This window comes from Pseudophryne corroboree, chromosome 8 (genome assembly GCF_028390025.1).
Source record: "Pseudophryne corroboree isolate aPseCor3 chromosome 8, aPseCor3.hap2, whole genome shotgun sequence".
In the NCBI taxonomy this organism is placed as follows: Eukaryota; Metazoa; Chordata; class Amphibia; order Anura; family Myobatrachidae; genus Pseudophryne; species Pseudophryne corroboree.
In genome coordinates this window covers 434,838,770-434,859,319 of record NC_086451.1, presented here as the reverse complement: position 1 = coordinate 434,859,319, position 20,550 = coordinate 434,838,770, and the positions used below count along the sequence as shown (strand labels likewise).

The 20,550-nt window shown below is 45.7% G+C and overlaps 1 protein-coding gene across 1 annotated transcript in view; it reads right to left on the bottom strand.

Moving 5' to 3' along the window:
* Positions 1-14,281: 14,281 nt before the first annotated feature.
* Positions 14,282-20,550, bottom strand: part of LOC134947925 (flotillin-1-like) — a 91,232-nt gene continuing 84,963 nt past the window's right edge. The window contains exons 7-9 of the mRNA XM_063935738.1: positions 15,443-15,562; positions 15,245-15,340; positions 14,282-15,096 (exon numbers count right to left, since the gene is read on the bottom strand). Coding sequence (XP_063791808.1) covers positions 14,974-15,096; positions 15,245-15,340; positions 15,443-15,562 — 339 coding nt within the window. The 3' untranslated portion in view covers positions 14,282-14,973. The remainder of the gene's footprint in view (positions 15,097-15,244; positions 15,341-15,442; positions 15,563-20,550) is intronic.

Sequence of the window (20,550 nt, the reverse complement as noted above, 5' to 3'; positions counted from 1 at the left end):
ATGAGAAAGGGATACGCTAAGGACTACATGGCAAAACTCTCCACCTCAGCGAGTTTCTCCAACCAGCTTCTTGGTTCTGACCTCCCTATGGCTAAATTTTTTATCCTGAAGCATGACCTGCTGGCCCCTATCCACCGCTGGAACGTGGACCTTCTGCTTCTCAATCTTTTGCGTTGTCTTAGCTACCTAAAAATCAGAAAGCCATAGGTCAACTGACTGCCTCCTGCAATGGATTAGCAATGGGTAGTGATGGCTGTACCTGTCCTGTAATTTATAGACTTCTTTTCACCTCCAGGTCGTACATGGCCTTCTTCAGTTCATAGTCTCTCTGAACTTTCACCATCTCTACTTCACTGATGTGCAGAGTGGATACTTTCATCTGTTGGGACACTGACTCCTGCAACACAGCAATGTGTTACCATTCACATCAACAATACCGGAAGATCAGGCACTCCTGCTTGAACAACGGGAGCAGATGTAGCTAATTCTGAGACAGCATTTTGTCCAATCAGTCCAACGTGGAGAAGATACTGAGCCTGTTTCCTGTTTTGCTGCAGCTGCTATTGTGTCTTTATGCTAATGCCATGGCCGATGTTTGTTCTACTAAGACACCCACCAGCTATGGAGTTATTCCACTGCTAGGCCCACAAAGATGCATCATCAGTTGCAACATCTGAGATGGCGCCAGCCCTATGGAGGCGCATAATCTCCATCTGGACATGGCCGCCGGTGTTAGTACAACTGTTTCTTTAGACTGCCTGCGTCTGCCTAGCCAACTCTCCAGTTATTACCCAGAAACGCCATTTAAAATGGCATGGATCTGCTCACAATGTCAATCTGCATCTCAGAGCGGTGACCATTGGGAAGCATGAGCAGACTGTGAACAACAGCTGCTTGCATTCCGATGCCATCCACCCTGAATCATGCCCACAGTGTACTCTTAACGTTCTTTTTTTTTTTTTAAAGATATTTTTATTGAGATTTTTCATCATACAAAACATAAGAGTTTAAAACAGACGAAAATTAGTAAAAGCATCTTTTCCAAAAATGGACGATATAATACAAAGTCATAATAATAATTTTGTTACAATGCAAACGTTAAATGCATGCCAATAATAAAAGGAATTATCATTATGTTGAGATTCTAGATACATAACAACAAATAAAGGCACTTTCCTCATCCTTAGTCACTATCTGAAAAATTTCGAGACATAGCCTTGAAGTAATCATAACTTATTGACTAAGTATAGACTCCAAACAAAATTAAAATACCTGGGAGGGAGGGATGGAAAGGGTGTAGAATAGGAGAAATAAGAAATTATAGAAGAAGATAGAAAAAGGAAAGAAAAAGAGAATAGATAATAAACAATACTCCACGATTCAAAAAATTTCCGAATACCAAGAACGAATAAATCAAAATAAAAACCAATATGTAATTGTGCGTTTATCCAATTAAACCTTCAAAAAGGAAATTGGTTCCTATGTTAAAGCTACACCAGTCTTAAAGAGGAAAATCACCAAAGATTCTATAAATATGTGATTGAATCTCCGAATCCAAAGTGTTTATAAATGGAGCCCATTTGGAATAACATTTTTGTATATTCACATCCACACTTAAACAAGCATATTTCTTTTCATAATATAAAATATTTGTCAATTTACATTTAACCTCTAAGACTGTAGGGGCTGATTTTTTAGTCCAATGAAGTAATATACATTTCTTACATATAGTAAGAATAGTAATAAGAAGAGGTAAAATATGTTTTTTATTATGTCCCAGATACCAGGTGGAGAAGCTAAGTCCTAGACAGGCTTTCGGATCCGGTCTCAGTTGCAGGCCAAACAATGAATTTAGAAAACATATTATCTTACACCAAAAATTTCTCAACTTATAGCAATCCCATGTACAATGAATAAAATTTGCAATTGTAGTTCCACATTTAAATAAGAATTTACTCACCGGTAATTCTATTTCTCGTAGTCCGTAGTGGATGCTGGGAACTCCGAAAGGACCATGGGGAATAGCGGGCTCCGAAGGAGGCTGGGCACTCTAGAAAGATTTAGGACTACCTGGTGTGCACTGGCTCCTCCCACTATGACCCTCCTCCAAGCCTCAGTTAGGACACTGTGCCCGGACGAGCGTACACAATAAGGAAGGATTTTGAATCCCGGGTAAGACTCATACCAGCCACACCAATCACACCGTACAACTCGTGATATGAAACCCAGTTAACAGTATGAAACAACTGAGCCTCTCAACAGATGGCTCAACAATAACCCGATTTAGTTAACAATAACTATATACAAGTATTGCAGATAAACCGCACTTGGGATGGGCGCCCAGCATCCACTACGGACTACGAGAAATAGAATTACCGGTGAGTAAATTCTTATTTTCTCTGACGTCCTAGTGGATGCTGGGAACTCCGAAAGGACCATGGGGATTATACCAAAGCTCCCAAACGGGCGGGAGAGTGCGGATGACTCTGCAGCACCGAATGAGAGAACTCCAGGTCCTCCTCAGCCAGGGTATCAAATTTGTAGAATTTTGCAAACGTGTTTGCCCCTGACCAAGTAGCTGCTCGGCAAAGTTGTAAAGCCGAGACCCCTCGGGCAGCCGCCCAAGATGAGCCCACCTTCCTTGTGGAATGGGCATTTACAGATTTTGGCTGTGGCAGGCCTGCCACAGAATGTGCAAGCTGAAATGTACTACAAATCCAGCGAGCAATAGTCTGCTTAGAAGCAGGAGCACCCAGCTTGTTGGCAGTGACGTGCGGTGAGGTCAATGACTGGGGAGGCACTGTTGTAAATGAATGTGAATATATATATATATATATATATATACACACACACACACAAAACACCGAACAAAAATTACATGTACTGTATCTTGAATTTAAAGAATAAAAAGTCACTGTACTTAAAATAATAATAATGACACACAATGAGAATGCACAGAAAGGTACACACACAATATAAGCGCCTGACAGGTACTGACAGGTACTGGATGTGGTGGGTAAAGCAAGCTTTTGATGTGCATGAGGTGTGGACATTGTGGCTATACTAGATGGGGGCTTTCAAGGTGCAGGAGCAGTGAGAGAAGTGCAGTGGGCTGGTTGGGAAGGGAAAGGAGGAGACACTGGGCCGGCAGGGTGGGAGACACTGGGATGGGGGGCAGTAATGGTGGGGGACACTGGGCAGGGTGGAAGACACTGGGATGGAGGGGCAGTAATGGTGGGGGACACTGGGCAGGGTGGGAGACACTAGGATGGGGGGGCAGTGATGGTGGGGGACACTGGGCAGGGTGGGAGACACTGGGATGGAGGTCCAGTAATGGTGGGGGACACTGGGCAGGGTGGTAGACACTGGGATGGAGGGGCAGTATTGGTGGGGGACACTGGGCAGGGTGGGAGACACTGGGATAGGGGGGCAGTAATGGTGGGGGTCACTGGGCAGGGTGGGAGACACTAAGATGGAGGCAGTAATGGTGGGGGACACTGGACAGGGTGGGAGACACTGGGATGGGGGGTCAGTAATGGTGGGGGACACTGGGATGGGGGGGTCAGTAATGGTGGGGGACACTGGGCAGGGTGGGAGACACTGGGATGGAGGGGCAGTATTGGTGGGGGACACTGGGCAGGTTGGGAGACACTGGGATGGGGGGCAGTAATGGTGGGGGACACTGGGCAGGGTGGGAGACACTGGGATGGAGGGGCAGTAATGGTGGGGGACACTGGGCAGGGTGGGAGACACTGGGATGGAGGGGCAGTAATAGTGGGGGACACTGGTCAGGGTGGCAGACACTGGGATGGGGGGCAGTAATGATGGGGGACACTGGGCAGGGTGGGAGACACTGAGATGGGGGGCAGTAATGGTGGGGGGACACTCGGCAGGGTGGGAGACACTGGGATGGGGGGCAGTAATGGTGGGGACACTGGGCAGGGAGCACTGATCTCGGGTTGCTGCTCCTGTCAATGCCTGGCCCAGCACACTGGCTGCAGCACTGCACTATTACACAGCAGCCTGCTGAGCAGCCCCTCCGCTTCGGCTGCTGCTGGGATCTGGCAGGCTGGTGTTTGTGAGGTGCTCCAGGGATCACTGCTTCATGCTGGTGGTGCGGTGCAGTGTGGTGCGGTACAGCTCGCTGGGAGGAGAAGCGCCGGGTTTAGGAAGGCACCATCAATTAGACGGAGCTGTGCGGGTAGGAGGCGGGGCTTCCCTTCCCGGCTTCCGAGCCTCTCTGACTGTGAAGACTACTGAGGGAACATGTGATGGGGCCGTGGCCGGCTCCCGTTTAGCGCAAGCCGCACACGGATTTTAAATCAATGAAAAAAAAAAAAAAAGACACCGCAGCCGCGTCCGCCCGCTACCGCCCTCTATGCCGGGTCTCACACAGCAAAGTGTGCCTGCTCATCGAACGTGATGAGCAGGCATTAACCATCTGTGTGAGTGCTGTGGATTTTTTTCATAAAATACATTTAAACCGTTATTGTGTGGAACAGGGGAGAGGGGGGATGGCGGGGAGGGGGGAGAACATTGATATAATATTGCTGTCCAGGGCTTCCATGCATTAACTTAATAGCGCTGCACTGAGTTAATGAAAGACCTGGACAGCAATATAGGGAGTTGTAGCGTAACTGTGTGACAGTGTGTGTGAGTGTACTGTAACTAAACACTTACATGCACTGACACACTGCAGCAGACACGATCTCTCTCCTACTCTCCCACTGTAGCACTGATAGTGATAGCAGGATGCAGGTCACTGTCAGTGCTGCAGCTGCTGCCCAGTGCCCAATCACAGTGACAGGGGCGTGCTTTCATATGGCTGAAAGCACGTCCCTGCTGCTCTGAGGCACTTGTATCGGTGCCGCTTCAAGTGCATTTTTTAATGGGCTTTTTCAGCCCTCACCATGGCCCCGCCCCCCGACCGTCCCCTCCTTCCGGACTTTACAATGGTGAGCGAGAGGCACCTAGCTCGGTGCCGCAGACAATGACAGAAATAAAGTTTAAACAGGTATTTATGCCTAAAATGATTAACATAATATAAAGCAGATACTTATGACACATAATATGTACCATAAGTATCTTCTTTGTATTATGTTAATCATTAATGACAGGGGAGGCACTGCCTCCCCTGCCTCCCCTGACTGCACGTCCCTGCTTGTTGGGTGCATACAGGATAAACAGCGAGTCAGATTTTCTGACTCCAGCCGTCCTGGAAACATATATTTTCAGGGCCCTGACAACGTCTAGCAACTTGGAGTCCTCCAAGTCCCTAGTAGCCGCAGGCACCACAATAGGCTGGTTCAGGTGAAACGCTGACACCACCTTAGGGAGAAACTGGGGACGAGTCCTCAATTCTGCCCTATCCATATGGAAAATCAGATAAGGGCTTTTACAAGACAAAGCCGCCAATTCTGATACTCGCCTGGCAGAAGCCAAGGCCAATAACATGACCACCTTCCACGTGAGATATTTCAGATCCACGGTTTTTAGTGGCTCAAACCAATGGGATTTTAAGAAACTCAACACCACATTGAGATCCAAAGGTGCCACAGGGGGCACAAACGGGGGCTGAATATGCAGCACTCCTTTAACAAATGTCTGAACTTCAGGTACTGAAGCTAGTTCTTTTTGAAAGAAAATCGACAGAGCCGAGATCTGTACCTTAATGGAGCCCAGTTTTAGGCCCATATTAACTCCTGCTTGCAGGAAATGCAGAAATCGACCTAGTTGAAATTCCTCTGTTGGGGCCTTTTCGGCCTCACACCATGCAACATACTTCCGCCATATGCGGTGATAATGATTTGCTGTAACCTCTTTCCTAGCTTTAATAAGCGTAGGAATGACTTCCTCCGGAATGCCCTTTTCCTTCAGGATCCGGCGTTCAACCGCCATGCCGTCAAACGCAGCCGCGGTAAGTCTTGGAACAGACAGGGCCCCTGCTGTTGCAGGTCTTGTCTGAGCGGCAGAGACCACGGGTCCTCTGAGATCATCTCTTGAAGTTCCGGGTACCACGCTCTTCTTGGCCAATCCGGAACCACGAGAATTGTGTTTACTCCTCGCTTTCTTATTATTCTCAATACCTTTGGTATGAGAGGTAGAGGAGGGAACACATAAACTGACTGGTACACCCACGGTGTCACTAGAGCGTCCACAGCTATCGCCTGAGGGTCTCTTGACCTGGCGCAATACCTCTCTAGTTTTTTGTTTAGGCGGGACGCCATCATGTCCACCTGTGGACGACCCCACTGATTTACAATCATTTGGAAGACTTCTGGATGAAGTCCCCACTCTCCCGGGTGGAGGTCGTGCCTGCTGAGAAAGTCTGCTTCCCAGTTGTCCACTCCCGGGATGAACACTGCTGACAGTGCTAGTACATGATTTTCCGCCCATCGGAGAATTCTTGTGGCTTCTGCCATTGCCATCCTGCTTCTTGTGCCGCCCTGTCGATTCACATGGGCGACTGCCGTGATGTTGTCTGACTGGATCAGCACCGGCTGGTGTAGGAGCAGGGATTTTGCTTGACTTAAGGCATTGTTTGGGGACAGGGTTATCAAGCGATGCATCTGAAGATGCGATCCGGACCACTTGTCCAACAGGTCCCACTGAAAAATTCTGGCATGGAACCTGCCGAATGGAATTGCTTCGTAAGAAGCTACCATCTTTCCCAGGACCCGCGTGCAGTGATGCACCGATACCTGTTTTGGTTTTAGGAGGTCTCTGACTAGAGAAGACAACTCCCTGGCTTTCTCCTCCGGGAGAAACACTTTTTTCTGGACTGTGTCCAGAATCATTCCCAGGAACATTAGACGTGTCGTCGGGACCAGCTGTGACTTTGGGATATTCAGAATCCAGCCGTGCTGGCGCAGCACTTCCTGAGATAGTGCTACTCCCACTAACAACTGTTCCTTGGATCGTGCCTTTATTAGGAGATCGTCCAAGTATGGGATAATTAAAACTCCCTTTTTTCGAAGGAGTATCATCATTTCTGCCATAACCTTGGTAAATACCCTCGGTGCCGTGGAGAGTCCAAACGGCAGCGTCTGGAATTGGTAATGGCAATCCTGTACCACAAATCTGAGGTACTCCTGGTGAGGATGGTAAATGGGGACATGCAGGTAAGCATCCTTGATGTCCAGGGATACCATGTAATCCCCCTCATCCAGGCTTGCAATAACCGCCCTGAGCGATTCCATCTTGAACTTGAATTTTTTTATGTATGTGTTCAAGGATTTCAAATTTAAAATGGGTCTCACCGAACCGTCCGGTTTCGGCACCACAAACAGTGTGGAATAGTAACCCCGGCCTTGTTGAAGTAGGGGTACCTTGATTATCACCTGCTGGGAATACAGCTTGTGAATCGCTGCTAGCACCGCCTCCCTGTCTGAGGGAGCAATCGGCAAGGCAGATTTTAGGAACCGGTGGGGTGGAGCCAGCTTGTACCCCTGAGATACTATTTGAAGGATCCAGGGATCCACCTGTGAGCGAGCCCACTGATCGCTGAAATTCATGAGGCGGGCCCCCACCGTACCTGGCTCCGCCTGTGGAGCCCCACCGTCATGCGGCGGACTTGGAAGAGGAAGCGGGGGAGGACTTTTGCTCCTGGGAACCTGCTGTTTGTTGCAGCCTTTTTCCCCTACCTCTGCCTCTAGACAGAAAAGACCCTCCTTTTCCCCGCTTGTTTTTCTGGGTCCGAAAGGACTGAACCTGATAAAATGGCGCCTTCTTAGGCTGTGAGGGGACATGGGGTAAAAATGCTGACTTCCCAGACGTTGCTGTGGAAACTAGGTCGGAGAGACCATCCCCAAATAATTCCTCCCCCTTATAAGGCAAAACTTCCATGTGCCTTTTGGAATCTGCATCTCCAGTCCACTGGCGAGTCCATAAGCATCTCCTAGCAGAGATGGACAATGCACTTACTTTAGATGCCAGCCGGCAGATTTCCCTCTGTGCATCTCTCATATATAAGACTGAGTCTTTGATATGGTCAATTGTTAGCAGAATCGTGTCTCTGTCTAGTGTGTCAATATTTTCTGACAGTTTATCCGACCACGCAGCGGCAGCACTGCACATCCATGCTGACGCAATAGCTGGTCTAAGTATAATGCCTGAGTGTGTATATACAGACTTCAGGATCTCCTCCTGCTTTCTATCAGCAGGTTCCTTAAGGGCGGCCGTATCCTGAGACGGTAGTGCCACCTTTTTAGACAAACGTGTGAGCGCTTTATCCACCCTAGGAGGTGTTTCCCAACGTAACCTATCCTCTGGCGGGAAAGGGAACGCCATTAGTACCTTCTTAGGAATTACCAATTTCTTATCAGGGGAAGCCCACGCTTCTTCACACACTTCATTTAATTCATCTGACGGGGGAAAAACTACAGGTAGTTTTTTCTCCCCAAACATAATACCCTTTTTTTGTGGTACCTGGATGTAAATCAGAAATATTTAACACCTCTTTCATTGCTTCAATCATGCAGTGAATGGCCTTAATGGGCATTAAATTTGACTCCTCGTCGTCGACACTGGTGTCAGTATCCGTGTCGACATCTACTTGTGCCATCTGAGATAGCGGGCGTTTCACAGCCCCTGATGACTTTTGAGACACCTGGACAGGCACGAGCTGAGAACTCGGCTGTCCCACAGTCGGCATGTCGTCAAATTTCTTATGTAATGAGTCTATACGTGCACTCATTTCTTTCCATAAGCTCATCCACTCAGGTGTCTGCCCCCCAGGGGGTGACATCCCTTCTAAAGGCATCTGCTCCGCCTCCACCTCATTATCCTCATCAAACATGTCGACACAGCCGTACCGACACACTCCACACACACAGGGAATGCTCTATATAGAGGACAGGACCCACAAAAGCCCTTTGGGGGGACAGAGTAAGAGTATGCCAGCACACACCAGAGCGCTATATAAGGCAGGGACTAACTGAGTTATGTCCCTTATAGCTGCTTTTTAATATAAACTATATACTGCGCCAAATTAAATGCCCCCCCCCTCTCTCTTTTTTTACCCTTTTCTGTAGTGTAGTCTGCAGGGGAGAGCCAGGGAGCTTCCTTCCAGCGGAACTGTGAGGGAAAAATGGCGCCAGTGTGCTGAGGGAGATAGCTCCGCCCCTTTTCCGCTGCCTATTCTCCCGCTTTTTTATGGAATCTGGCAGGGGTATTTACCTCATATATAGCCCCTGGGGCTATATATTGAGGTATTTTTGCCAGCCAAGGTGTTTTTATTGCTGCCTCAGGGCGCCCACCCCCCAGCGCCCTGCACCCTCAGTGACCGGAGTGTGAAGTGTGAGAGGAGCAATGGCGCACAGCTGCAGTGCTGTGCGCTACCTTGGTGAAGACTGATGTCTTCATGCCGCCGATTTTCCGGACCATCTTCTTGCTTCTGGCTCTGTAAGGGGGACGGCGGCGCGGCTCCGGGACCGAACATCAAGGCTGGGCCTGCGGTCGATCCCTCTGGAGCTAATGGTGTCCAGTAGCCTAAGAAGCCCAATCCGGCTGCAAGCAGGCGAGTTCGCTTCTTCTCCTCTTAGTCCCTCGCTGCAGTGAGCCTGTTGCCAGCAGGTCTCACTGAAAATAAAAAACCTAAGACTATCTTTCTTCTAAGAGCTCAGGAGAGCCCCTAGTGTACATCCAACCTCGGCCGGGCACAAGATCTAACTGAGGCTTGGAGGAGGGTCATAGTGGGAGGAGCCAGTGCACACCAGGTAGTCCTAAATCTTTCTCGAGTGCCCAGCCTCCTTCGGAGCCCGCTATTCCCCATGGTCCTTTTGGAGTTCCCAGCATCCACTAGGACGTCAGAGAAATACAAGTACCCTGTTCTTCCTTTACCATATGCCTCCTTTGATGTGGAGTAATATATGCTCTATGTAATATCCGTACATATACCTCTTGCAGATATGCAGAAGAGAGAACTTTCAGAGAAATACCCGATAGTTCTGTCAATTCTGAAATATCAGAGAGGGAAGGAATATCTGCTTTCCACTTCTGCAGCAAATTATCCAATTGCACGTGTTCAGTATCACCCATTATTAATTGGTATAAATATTTAATTTTGTAATTTTTAGTCAAAAGAAAAGTGAACAACATATCAACAGATTTTACTTGCGATACATGAACACCCATCTTGGGTATGAAAGGTTTTGATGCTTTAATAGAAGTCAAAAAATGACGTGTTTGGAAGTACATGAACATATGATTTTGTGGAATAGAATAAGTAAGACAGATATCAGAAAATGTAGAAATCGAGCCTCCTGGGTCAAAAACTGTATATGACAAATCTAGCCCTTTCCTTTTCCACGCTGTAAATCTTGAATTAGTCAAAGTTGGAGGGAATGAGGGGTTTCCCCACAATGATATAAATTGGGTCACGTAAGGATTAGTTTTAAATTTATTATTTATGGCTAGCCATGCTTTATAGGTATCTTCAAAAAGAACATGAGTCTTAATCCATTGAGGAATTAATGACAATTTGGATTGTAATAGAGCTCCTGGGGCGTATGGGTAAAAAATAGCTGATTCTAAATCAAAATCTACATATTCAGATTTGTTTAAAATCCAGGCATTGATATATCTGAAAAAGATGGAAAGTGAATAAGCTGGCAAGTCAGGATATCCCAAACCTCCTTTCCGTCTATGTACAACCATTTTCGCCCTGGAAATTCGTGGGCGTTTACCCTGCCAGATAAATTTGGAAAATATTGCATCCAATTTCCTAATATCTGAAACAGATAAAGCTATTGGAATTTGTTGCATACAATAAAATAATTTCGGAAATATTATAGATTGAACTACAGCTAATCTTCCCAAGAGAGAGAGTGGCAAATCTTTCCATGACTCAAGCTTCAATGCTATCTTAGCGATTACTGAAGTAAAATTGGCCATATACATCTGAGAGAGATCTGAGCAAATCTGTATTCCTAAATATTTAATGCGTGAGGAGGCAAGAGCTAACGGAATGTTCATAGATTTCAAAAAGTCAGAGTTTGTAGTCCCTAAAAGAAGTACTTCTGATTTCGTTATATTAATTTTATATCCTGATATTTTACTAAAAGAGTCAATCAAATTAAACAAAGCTGGTAAAGGACTAGAAGGTTTCGAAAGGAAAAGAAGGGCATCATCTGCAAATAGTCCAATCTTTAATTCTTCTGAATTAATTTTGATACCTTTAATCAACGATGACTTCCGGATAGCAACCGCTAACGGTTCAATCGCGATAGCGAAAAGAAGAGGGGACAAGGGACAGCCTTGTCTAGTTCCTCTATTTAAGAAAAAGGAAGAAGATAGAATACCGTTACAAGCTACCTGAGATTTAGGAGTAGAGTATATAGTGCGAAGAATATCAATGAATTGGGGGGGAAAACCAAAATTAGATAAAGTTTTAAATAAATGGGGCCATAATACTAAATCAAATGCTTTTTCCGCATCTAATGCGACTACAATCGGAGAAGAAGATGAAGCAGAAGCATTAGAACATACATGTTGAATCGCAGCTAAAACCCTCCTTACATTCACCACAGAGTGGCGTCCTGTAATGAATCCAGTCTGATCTTTATGGATCAGTAAAGGCAGAATAGGTTTTAAACGTTCTGCTAGGATTTTTGTAAATATCTTATAATCATTGTTTAGGAGCGATATAGGTCTATATGACCCTGGTAGATTTAAATCTCGCCCTTCCTTGGGTAAGACCTTAATAATCGCATCCGAAAAATGTAAAGGGAGTTTACTACTTGTAATAATATGATTAAAACAATCTGCTAACGGTTTATCTATTAGCGGACTCATCAAGTGGTAAAATTCAGTAGAAAAGCCATCTGGGCCAGGAGCCTTTGCCACTTTCAACTGTCTAATAACTTTAGATACTTCTTCTGGGGTAATCGGAGCTATCAAAGTTTGTGAGAAGGAATTAGAAAGCTGAGGTAAAGAAAGAAAATCCCAAAGAGAAGAAGAAGGAGGTTTAGAATCACTATTATCCAAAGGAGAAGAATATAAATTTTCATAGAAGGACTTCAAAATATTCGCTATTTGCTGATCTGACGTAGTGAGAGAGCCATCCGAGGTTTTTAAAGGGTGTACTACTGTTTTATGTCTGGAACCTTGCAGAAGGTTAGTAAGAAGTTTTCCAGTCTTATTACCAAATCTGTAAAACTTAGAATTTACATTAAACAAATATTTATCTCCACTTATTTGAAGAAATTCATTAAAATGTATTTGGGCATTAATATATTGAGTCTTAGTAAGAGGGGAAGGAGATTGTTTAAATAATTGAAATGCATTAGAAAGCTGAGATTGAAGACTGATATACAGATCATTTGTCTTTTTTGACATTTGGGAATGGTACTGTATGAGGTCACCTCTTAAAACTGCTTTGGCTGTCTGCCAAAAGATTGAGGGATTATCCTTTGCATATTCCTCATTATGAGAAACATAATCCTTCCAATTTTGCATTAAATTGTCTTTAAATAATTTCGTTTTAGTCAAATAAACCGGGAACTTCCACATGGGGTTAGTATTATTAGATTTTTTAATGCGTAAGACTATACAAATCCATGATCCGATAAAACCGGGGGCTCCATAGTTGCCAAGTGAACTTTAGGAAATAGGGAGTTAGCAACAAAAATATAATCAATACGTGACCATGTGTTGTGAGTCATGGAAAGACAAGAATACTCTCTCTCTATGGGATTGAGTGCTCGCCAAGAGTCTATTAAATTCAGTGATTTAGTAAAGAAATCAATACCTAACCTAGGAAGTCGCAATAAAGATTTCGGAGGAGGGGAACGATCCAAAAAAGACGTAATTAAATTAAAATCTCCACAAATTATCAATGTAGATGGATCATAAGTATATAGCTTAGCTAGTACTTGTCTCATAAAGGATTTTTTATACGGCGTAGGGGCATATATACTACAAATATTATAACAAATACCTGCAACTACAATTTTCACTATGACATAGCGACCATCTAAATCACTATCTACAGAGGCAACCTGGAGATCAAGAGAGCGTTTAGCAAGTATTGCCACTTCACTTGATTTAGTGGTATAAGATGATGATCCCAGTAAGACCCAACTTAACATTTGTAATTTTTTGACTTCAGGGGCCAGTAAGTGTGTTTCTTGTAAGCAGATAATATCCACAGACAATTTATTGAGATACAGCAATAATTTCCGACGTTTAGCCGGTGTATGAATACCACGAATGTTTAACGATCCAATTTTAACTGACATTAATACCTTTTGGATTTATATAATTAACTAGATTTTCGAATCGTGAAGTTAGACAGAAAAGAAATAGAGGGGGAGAATAAGGGAAGAACAATAGGGAACAAAAACAAAACATCACATAAACAGACCGGATCTAGTCAGTAATGAAACAACATGAGCAGAATAACAATATTTGCAAATAGGACTTCCAGTTACTATCCCCAGTCCGTACCTCCAGGGTTCCAAACATAGGGAAATCCAGCAAAAACATACCAATAAAATAAGAAAAATCCGACACAGCTCCTCCTTTCACCACCAGCTTAATTATGGTATAAAATACCATTCAAAGGAAACTGTCACCACATCCATATGGCTATATTCCTATATTGAAAAAATGTCAGAATAAAACTAGAAAACAGACAAATTTAAAGTTTCAGAAGCCAACAATTATAGTGCAAAATCACCCATCGGTAATGTCAGAATTACGTTTCCCACCGACTTCCTTCTTTAAAAAGGCTGCCGCATCCGCTGGATTGGTAAAATCTAAATGTCCCGAATCGGTAAAAATCCGCAACCTTGCTGGAAACATCATAAAGAACTTGCGCTGATCTTCAACTAAAGCAGAACACACTGGTGAAAAGGATTTCCTCAGCTTGGATAGCTCCACCGAAAAGTCCTGAAACAATCTTAGAGAATGTCCCTCCCAGTCCAGTGACTTAACTTTTCGCGATGCTTTCCATATCTCTTGCTTGTGCAAATAATTCAAAGTCTTAAAAATGACTGCTCTCGGACGATTCGGGGGTGATTTTGCTGCACCACCAATTCTGTGTACCCGCTCAATAATAAGATCAACACATGCAGCTTCAATATGTAACATCTTTGGGAGTGTGTTTCTCACAAAGTGTGCAAGAGAAGCTCCGACCAGGGATTCAGGGAGACCAATGATTCTTAAATTATTTCTCCGCGTTCTATTTTCTATATTATCTAGCTTCTCAGAGAGGCGTGTGTTATCAATCGTTAAAGTACGAACTTCTTTCTGTAGAGTGTCTATATCATCTCTAGCAACACTTATATGGCTTTCAGTATCAGACACTCTTCTGTTAAGCTGTTGTAGCTGGGAAGTGATATCTGTCACAGCCTTATTTAAAAGGGGTTCAACAGTTGCTTGTATAGCGGCTATCATGTCAGCATAAGTTGAGGTAAATGTACCTGAGCCAGCATTCCCATCCCCACCTGCCGGGGTCTCCGAGAAGAGGTCTGGTACTACCTTCTTAGACGCTGGCGTCCCCGGGGCCGAATCTGCACCCGGCGCCATATTGTGTTCTCCACGGCGTTTCTCCTGACGCGGCTGTTGTGCCTGGGCTGGTATTTTCGGAGCCGGAGACGCAGCCAGATATTTGTCCATAGTGACCTCCTTGCGGCACGGGGACCTTGACCGGTGGGTTCGTGAGGTAGACAGCTTTAATGTTGTCCAGAGCTGGGGTGAGTTACGGAGCTGGTGAGAGACGCTGCTAACGCTCTCATGCCGGAACCGGAAGCCCCCTCTTACCGTTCTTATCTTCTGAGGTCACGTTGCTTGTATGGACTTCAACTGCCTTCCACTCTAATAATTCCTAATATCACCCAAACCAGATCACGTGAAAACCGTGCATGCACAAACAACAATCAACCCTATTCTGTACGATTCATTTCTTGTTACTATTTTTGCTAGCAATATGGACATCAGTAAGGATGTCAGTAGGAGTCCATGTTTCAGGCATCAGTAAGGAGTCCATGTTTCATTCACCTTAATCCCAACGTCTCCCTTGGCCACGGGCTCGCCAATCCTTGCATCCTTCTGCACCTGAGTGGTCCTTGGTTTACTCACGGAGTGCAGGTAACCCTAGAAGTAAAAATATACCAACAACTGGATGAATATGACATACACAAGAAACAATTAACCCTATTCTGTACGATTCATTTCATGTTACTATTTTTGCTAGCAATGTGGACTTCTCCAGACATCAGTAAGGAGTCCATGTTTCAATCACCTTTATCCCAGCGTCTCCCTTGGCCACGGCCTTGCCAATCCTTGCATCCTTCTGCACCTGAGTGGCCCTTGCTTTACTCAGGGAGTGCAGGTAACCCTAGAAGTCAAAAGATACCAACAACTGGATGAATATGACTCCTACCTCAATAAACCCACCCCCATCCTTTTTCTGCAGATCTCCTAATCTCTTCCTTTCTACCTGATCATCATCGATGTCATTCAAGGTGTAGCTCACAACACTGATTCCCATATTCACAAGGCCAGAAGAGGCCACTTTGAAAACCTTCTCTGAAAACTTCTTCTGGTCCATGTAGATCTCCTGGTGAGCAATGAGGAGGAAGGGAGGAAGTTGAGGACATTGTGAAAGAATCAAAGGAGAAAATACTGTATAGATTCTTACAAGAGGAATATTATTAACAAACTGAGAATACTGTGCCTTGTTGGAAAATCTAAGGACATCAGATGTCATCTAGGAGCTTAGTGATCCTACAGAAACACAAGGCCACCGGCCGAGTACTCTGTGCTGGTCAGAGACCTCCTGGGTGACTTCTAATATCCTTATATTTCATGTGAGTGGCCTACATTATTACTTATAATACACATGTATCATTTATTTGTTCCCAAAATTGCTTAAATTAGCTGATTCTCATTTTAAGGTGTTTTACCTTCGACAGTTTTACATTTCAGCATTTTCAAAATGAGCACGACACAAGTGATATCACTACTGTATATTCCAGATCAAAGCTCAATTGACATCACTATACTACAGATCCAAGCTAAGTATATATATTTTTAGGGATCAGTTTGAGTTGACAGCGCATGGGATCCCGACACTCGAAATACCGACGCCGGGATCCCAATTTTGAAGAAGCCGACAGGGGTGAGCAAGGGGTGTTCTCCCCTCTACCCAATCCCCTAACCCTAACCCTCCCTACCCGCAGCCTAACCCTAACCACCCCTTGTAGGTGCCTAAACCTAACCCCCTGCCCCCGCTGACTAAACCTAGCCCTCCGTCCCCCGCAGCCTAACTCTAACCTTCCAAGGGGTGTGCCTAACCCTAACCCCCCCTCCCCGCAGCCTAATTCTAACACTGAAGCTTACCTGTCTTGTGCAGCGGTGTCTCCTCGTTTGGGATTCTGGCTGTCGGTATTCCAGCGCCGGGATGGTGTACCCATTCTGGATGTCAGTGTCGGCATTCAGAATAGGGCCAGTATTCCGGCGTCGGTATTCTGACTTACGGGGTACCGAGAGCCGCGATCCTGACTGAGGTCCTAATTCAGACGTGATCGCTAGCAAGCGATTTTTGCACAGCTGCGATCAGATAGTCACCGCCTACAGCGGGAGTGTATTTTAGCTGTGCAAGGGTGCGAACGCATGTGTAGCAGAGCTGTACAAACAGATCTTGTGCAGTCTCTGAGTAGCCCAGGACTTACTCAGCCGCTGCGATCACATCATCCTGTCTGAGACCGGAATTGACGTCAGGAACCCTCCCTGCAAACGCTTGGACACGCCTGCATTTTTCCAGGCACTCCCTGAAAACGGTAAGTTGACACCCACAAACGCCTTCTGACAATCTCCTTGTGATCGCCCGTGCGAACTAATCCGTCACACAAACCCATCGCTGAACAACGATCCGCTTTGTACCCGTAGCGGTGCATACGCATGCGCAGTTTGGACCTGATCGCCCGCTGTGCGAAAACGCACAGCAGCGATCAAGTCTGAATTACCCCCTGAATCTCCATTTTTAAATGTTTTATTAAACAGATCACAGTGAACAACAGGGGCCAGGGGGGTCATTCCGACCCGATCGCACGCTGTTTTTCGCAACGGTGCGATCGAGTATGAACTGCGCCTGCGCTGCGACCGCCAGGCAGCCTGGGACCTTACGAAGAAAGCGATCGCAGCGGCGATCGCAAGGTGATTGACAGTAGGAAGATGTTTCTGGGTGGCAACTGACCGTTTTCTGGGAGTGCCGTGGAAAACGCAGGCGTGTCCAGGCGTTTGCAGGGCGGGTGTCTGACGTCAATTCCTGGGACCTGACAGGCAGAGTGATCGCAGCGGCTGAGTAAGTTCAGACCTACTCAGAAACTGCACAAAACTTTTTGCACAGCTCCGCTGCACAAGCGATCGCACACTTGCTAAGCTTAAATACACTCTCCCATAGGCGGCGACTATCTGATCGCACGGCTGCAAAAAACTGCTACTGTGCGATCAACTCGGAATGACCCCCCTAGACAATAGAATCTAAGTGACAAAAAGTGTACAGAGTAAATATCAGGTCCATACAAATACAAACAGTCATGATCTATTTTTAAGATATAATCACAGAGAATAACGGGAGTAATTCAGAGTTCATCGCAGCAGCAAATTTGTTAGCAGTTGGGCAAAACCATGTGCACTGCAGGGGGGGCAGATATAACATGTGCAGAGAGAGTTAGAGGGGGTCATTCCGACCTGTTCGCACTCTGTCATTTTTCGCAGCGCAGCGATCAGGTCACTACTGCGTATGCACCGCAATGCGCAGGCGCGTCGCACGGGTACAAAGCGGATCGTTGCTGAGCAATGGATTTAACGAAGAATCCATTCGCACAGCCGATCGCAAGAAGATTGACAGGGAGAAGGCGTTTGTGGGTGTCATAAAAAGTAGAAACGGCTGCGCAAAAAGTGAAAGAACAACTAACAATATCTAGTGGGGAATAATTAATAATAAGAGCTGACGTATGATAAAGGAAAGTTTATTATATTAATAACATTGATTAAGACACTTAAAGTCTAAATATAAAATTCAATAAAAACATATAAGCAAAAATGTAAATGTATCAACACCTTGATCATGAGATATGTGAGCTGCAGATCTCAATCTGCTTGTTGAGAATGGGAACCACAGAGTCCGGGATTAATTTATTAGAAGTGTCCACAGTTCCAGATAAACAGCCGATCAGTGTGTGGCTGATAATGAATGTCTTAGAGATTTTCACAGGCAGGTGGGTGACTGAATGAATATAGATTGGATTACCTTCTCCTAGGGCTGGTCCGTACCGAGCGTCCTCGGTATTGCGGTCCTGCGATGCCCAGTGTCCGTCTGCGCGGCAAGGAGATGACTGTGTGGTAACCAGGCAACCAGCGGCAAATGGTGCAGTTTCAGCCGCGTTCTGAGAGAAGATGTCAGCAGCCGTGTACGGGGCCGATGCGTGGGGCCGGAAAGCCAGAGAGCTCTGCGAGCTTGAGCCAAGATGTGAGGCCGGTATGGAACTGGGTTGTCTGTGGCTCAGTAGGCAGCTTGCTACCTGATAGGTAAAACTAAAGGTATCATATACCTTTGACAAAGTCACATGATCTGTGACGAAACGCGTCAGGACCCCGCCTCTTTGCACACCTTGATCGTTTTACCTATCAGGTAGCAAGCTGCTTACTGAGCCACAGACATCCCAGTTCCATACCGGCCTCACATCTTGGCTCAAGCTGCCTACTGAGCCACAGACATTCCGGCTCCACATCGGCTGCACATCTCGGCTCAATATACGTCCGTCAGCTACTTTTCTCAGCACATCGTGGAGACTGTCACTGATCAGGCAGTGAGTTGCTCGCAGAGCTCTCTGGCTTTCCGGCACCACGCATCGGGCCCGTACACGGCTGCTGACATCTTCTCTCAGAACGCAGCTGAAACTGCACCATTTACCGCTGGTTGCCTGGTTACCACACAGTCATCTCCTTGCCGCGCAGACGGACACTGGGCATTGCAGGACCGCAATACCGAGGACGCTCGGTAAGGACCAGCCCTAGGAGAAGGTAATCCAATCTATATTCATTCAGTCACCCACCTGCCTGTAAAAATCTCTAAGACATTCATTATCAGCCACACACTGATCGGCTGTATATCTGGAACTGTGGACACTTCTAATAAATTAATCCCGGACTCTGTGGTTCCCATTCTCAACAAGCAGATTGAGATCTGCAGCTCACATATCTCATGATCAAGGTGTTGATACATTTAAATTTTTGCTTATATGTTTTTATTGAATTTTATATTTAGACTTTAAGTGTCTTAATCAATGTTATTAATATAATAAACTTTCCTTTATCATACGTCAGCTCTCATTATTAATTATTCCCCACTAGATATTGTTAGTTGTTCTTTCACTTTTTGCGCAGCCGTTTCTACTTTTTTAAAATTATTTATTTACAACAAACACACACACACAGTGTTTTACGGCAGCGCAGGTGACAGAACAATTATATATTTATATTACATTTATTATTTGAGGCGCTATCCAGCAGTTTTGTCTATTTCTTTTTTGTTTGTGGGTGTCAACTGACCGTTTTCTGGGAGTGTTTGGGAAAACGCAGGTGTGTCCAAGCGTTTGCAGGGCAGGTGTCTGACGTCAATTTCCGGGACCAGATAGGCTGAAGTGATCGCAAGGGCTGAGTAAGTTCAGACCTACTGCACAAAATGTTTTTGCAGAGCTTGGCTGCACAGGCGTTCGCACACTTGCAAAGCGAAAATACACTCCCCTATAGGCGGCGACTATCTGATCGCATTGCTGCAAAAAGTAGCTAGCAATCGATCAACTCAGAATGACCCCCACATTTGGGTGGGTTATTTTGTTTCTGTGCAGGGTAAATACTGGCTGCTTTATTTTTACACTGCATTTTAGATTTCAGTTTGAACACACCCCACCCAAATCTGCAGTGCACATGTTATATCTGCCCCCCCTGCAGTGCACATGGGTGGTCATTCCGAGTTGTTGTTCGCTAGCTGCTTTCGGTCGCTGCGCAGCAATGAGGTAAAAAAAGGCACTTCTGCGCATGCGTATGCGGCGCAATGCGCACGCGCGTCGTACTATTACAAAGAACACTGTGGTTTCACATAAGGTCTATCGAAGCTTTTCTGTCGCACTGCTGGCCGCAGAGTGATTGACAGGAAGAGGGCGTTTCTGGGTGTTAACTGGCCGTTTTCAGGGAGTGTTCGAAAAAAATGCAGGCGCGCCAGGAAAAACGCAGGCGTGGCTGGCTGAACGCAGGGCGTGTTCGTGACGTCAAATCAGGAACTGAACAGTCTGAAGGCATCGCAAGCGCTGAGTAGGTCTGAAGAAAAAAAAAATATTTTGTAGCCGCTGTGCGATCCTTTCGTTCGCACTTCTACTAAGCTAAAATACACTCCCAGTGGGAGGCGGCATAGCGTTTGCACGGCTGCTAACAACTGCTAGCGAGCGAACAACTCGGAATGACCACCATGGTTTTGACCAACTGCTAACAAATTTGCTGCTGCAATCAACTCTGAATTACCCCCTCAGGACAGAGAACTCC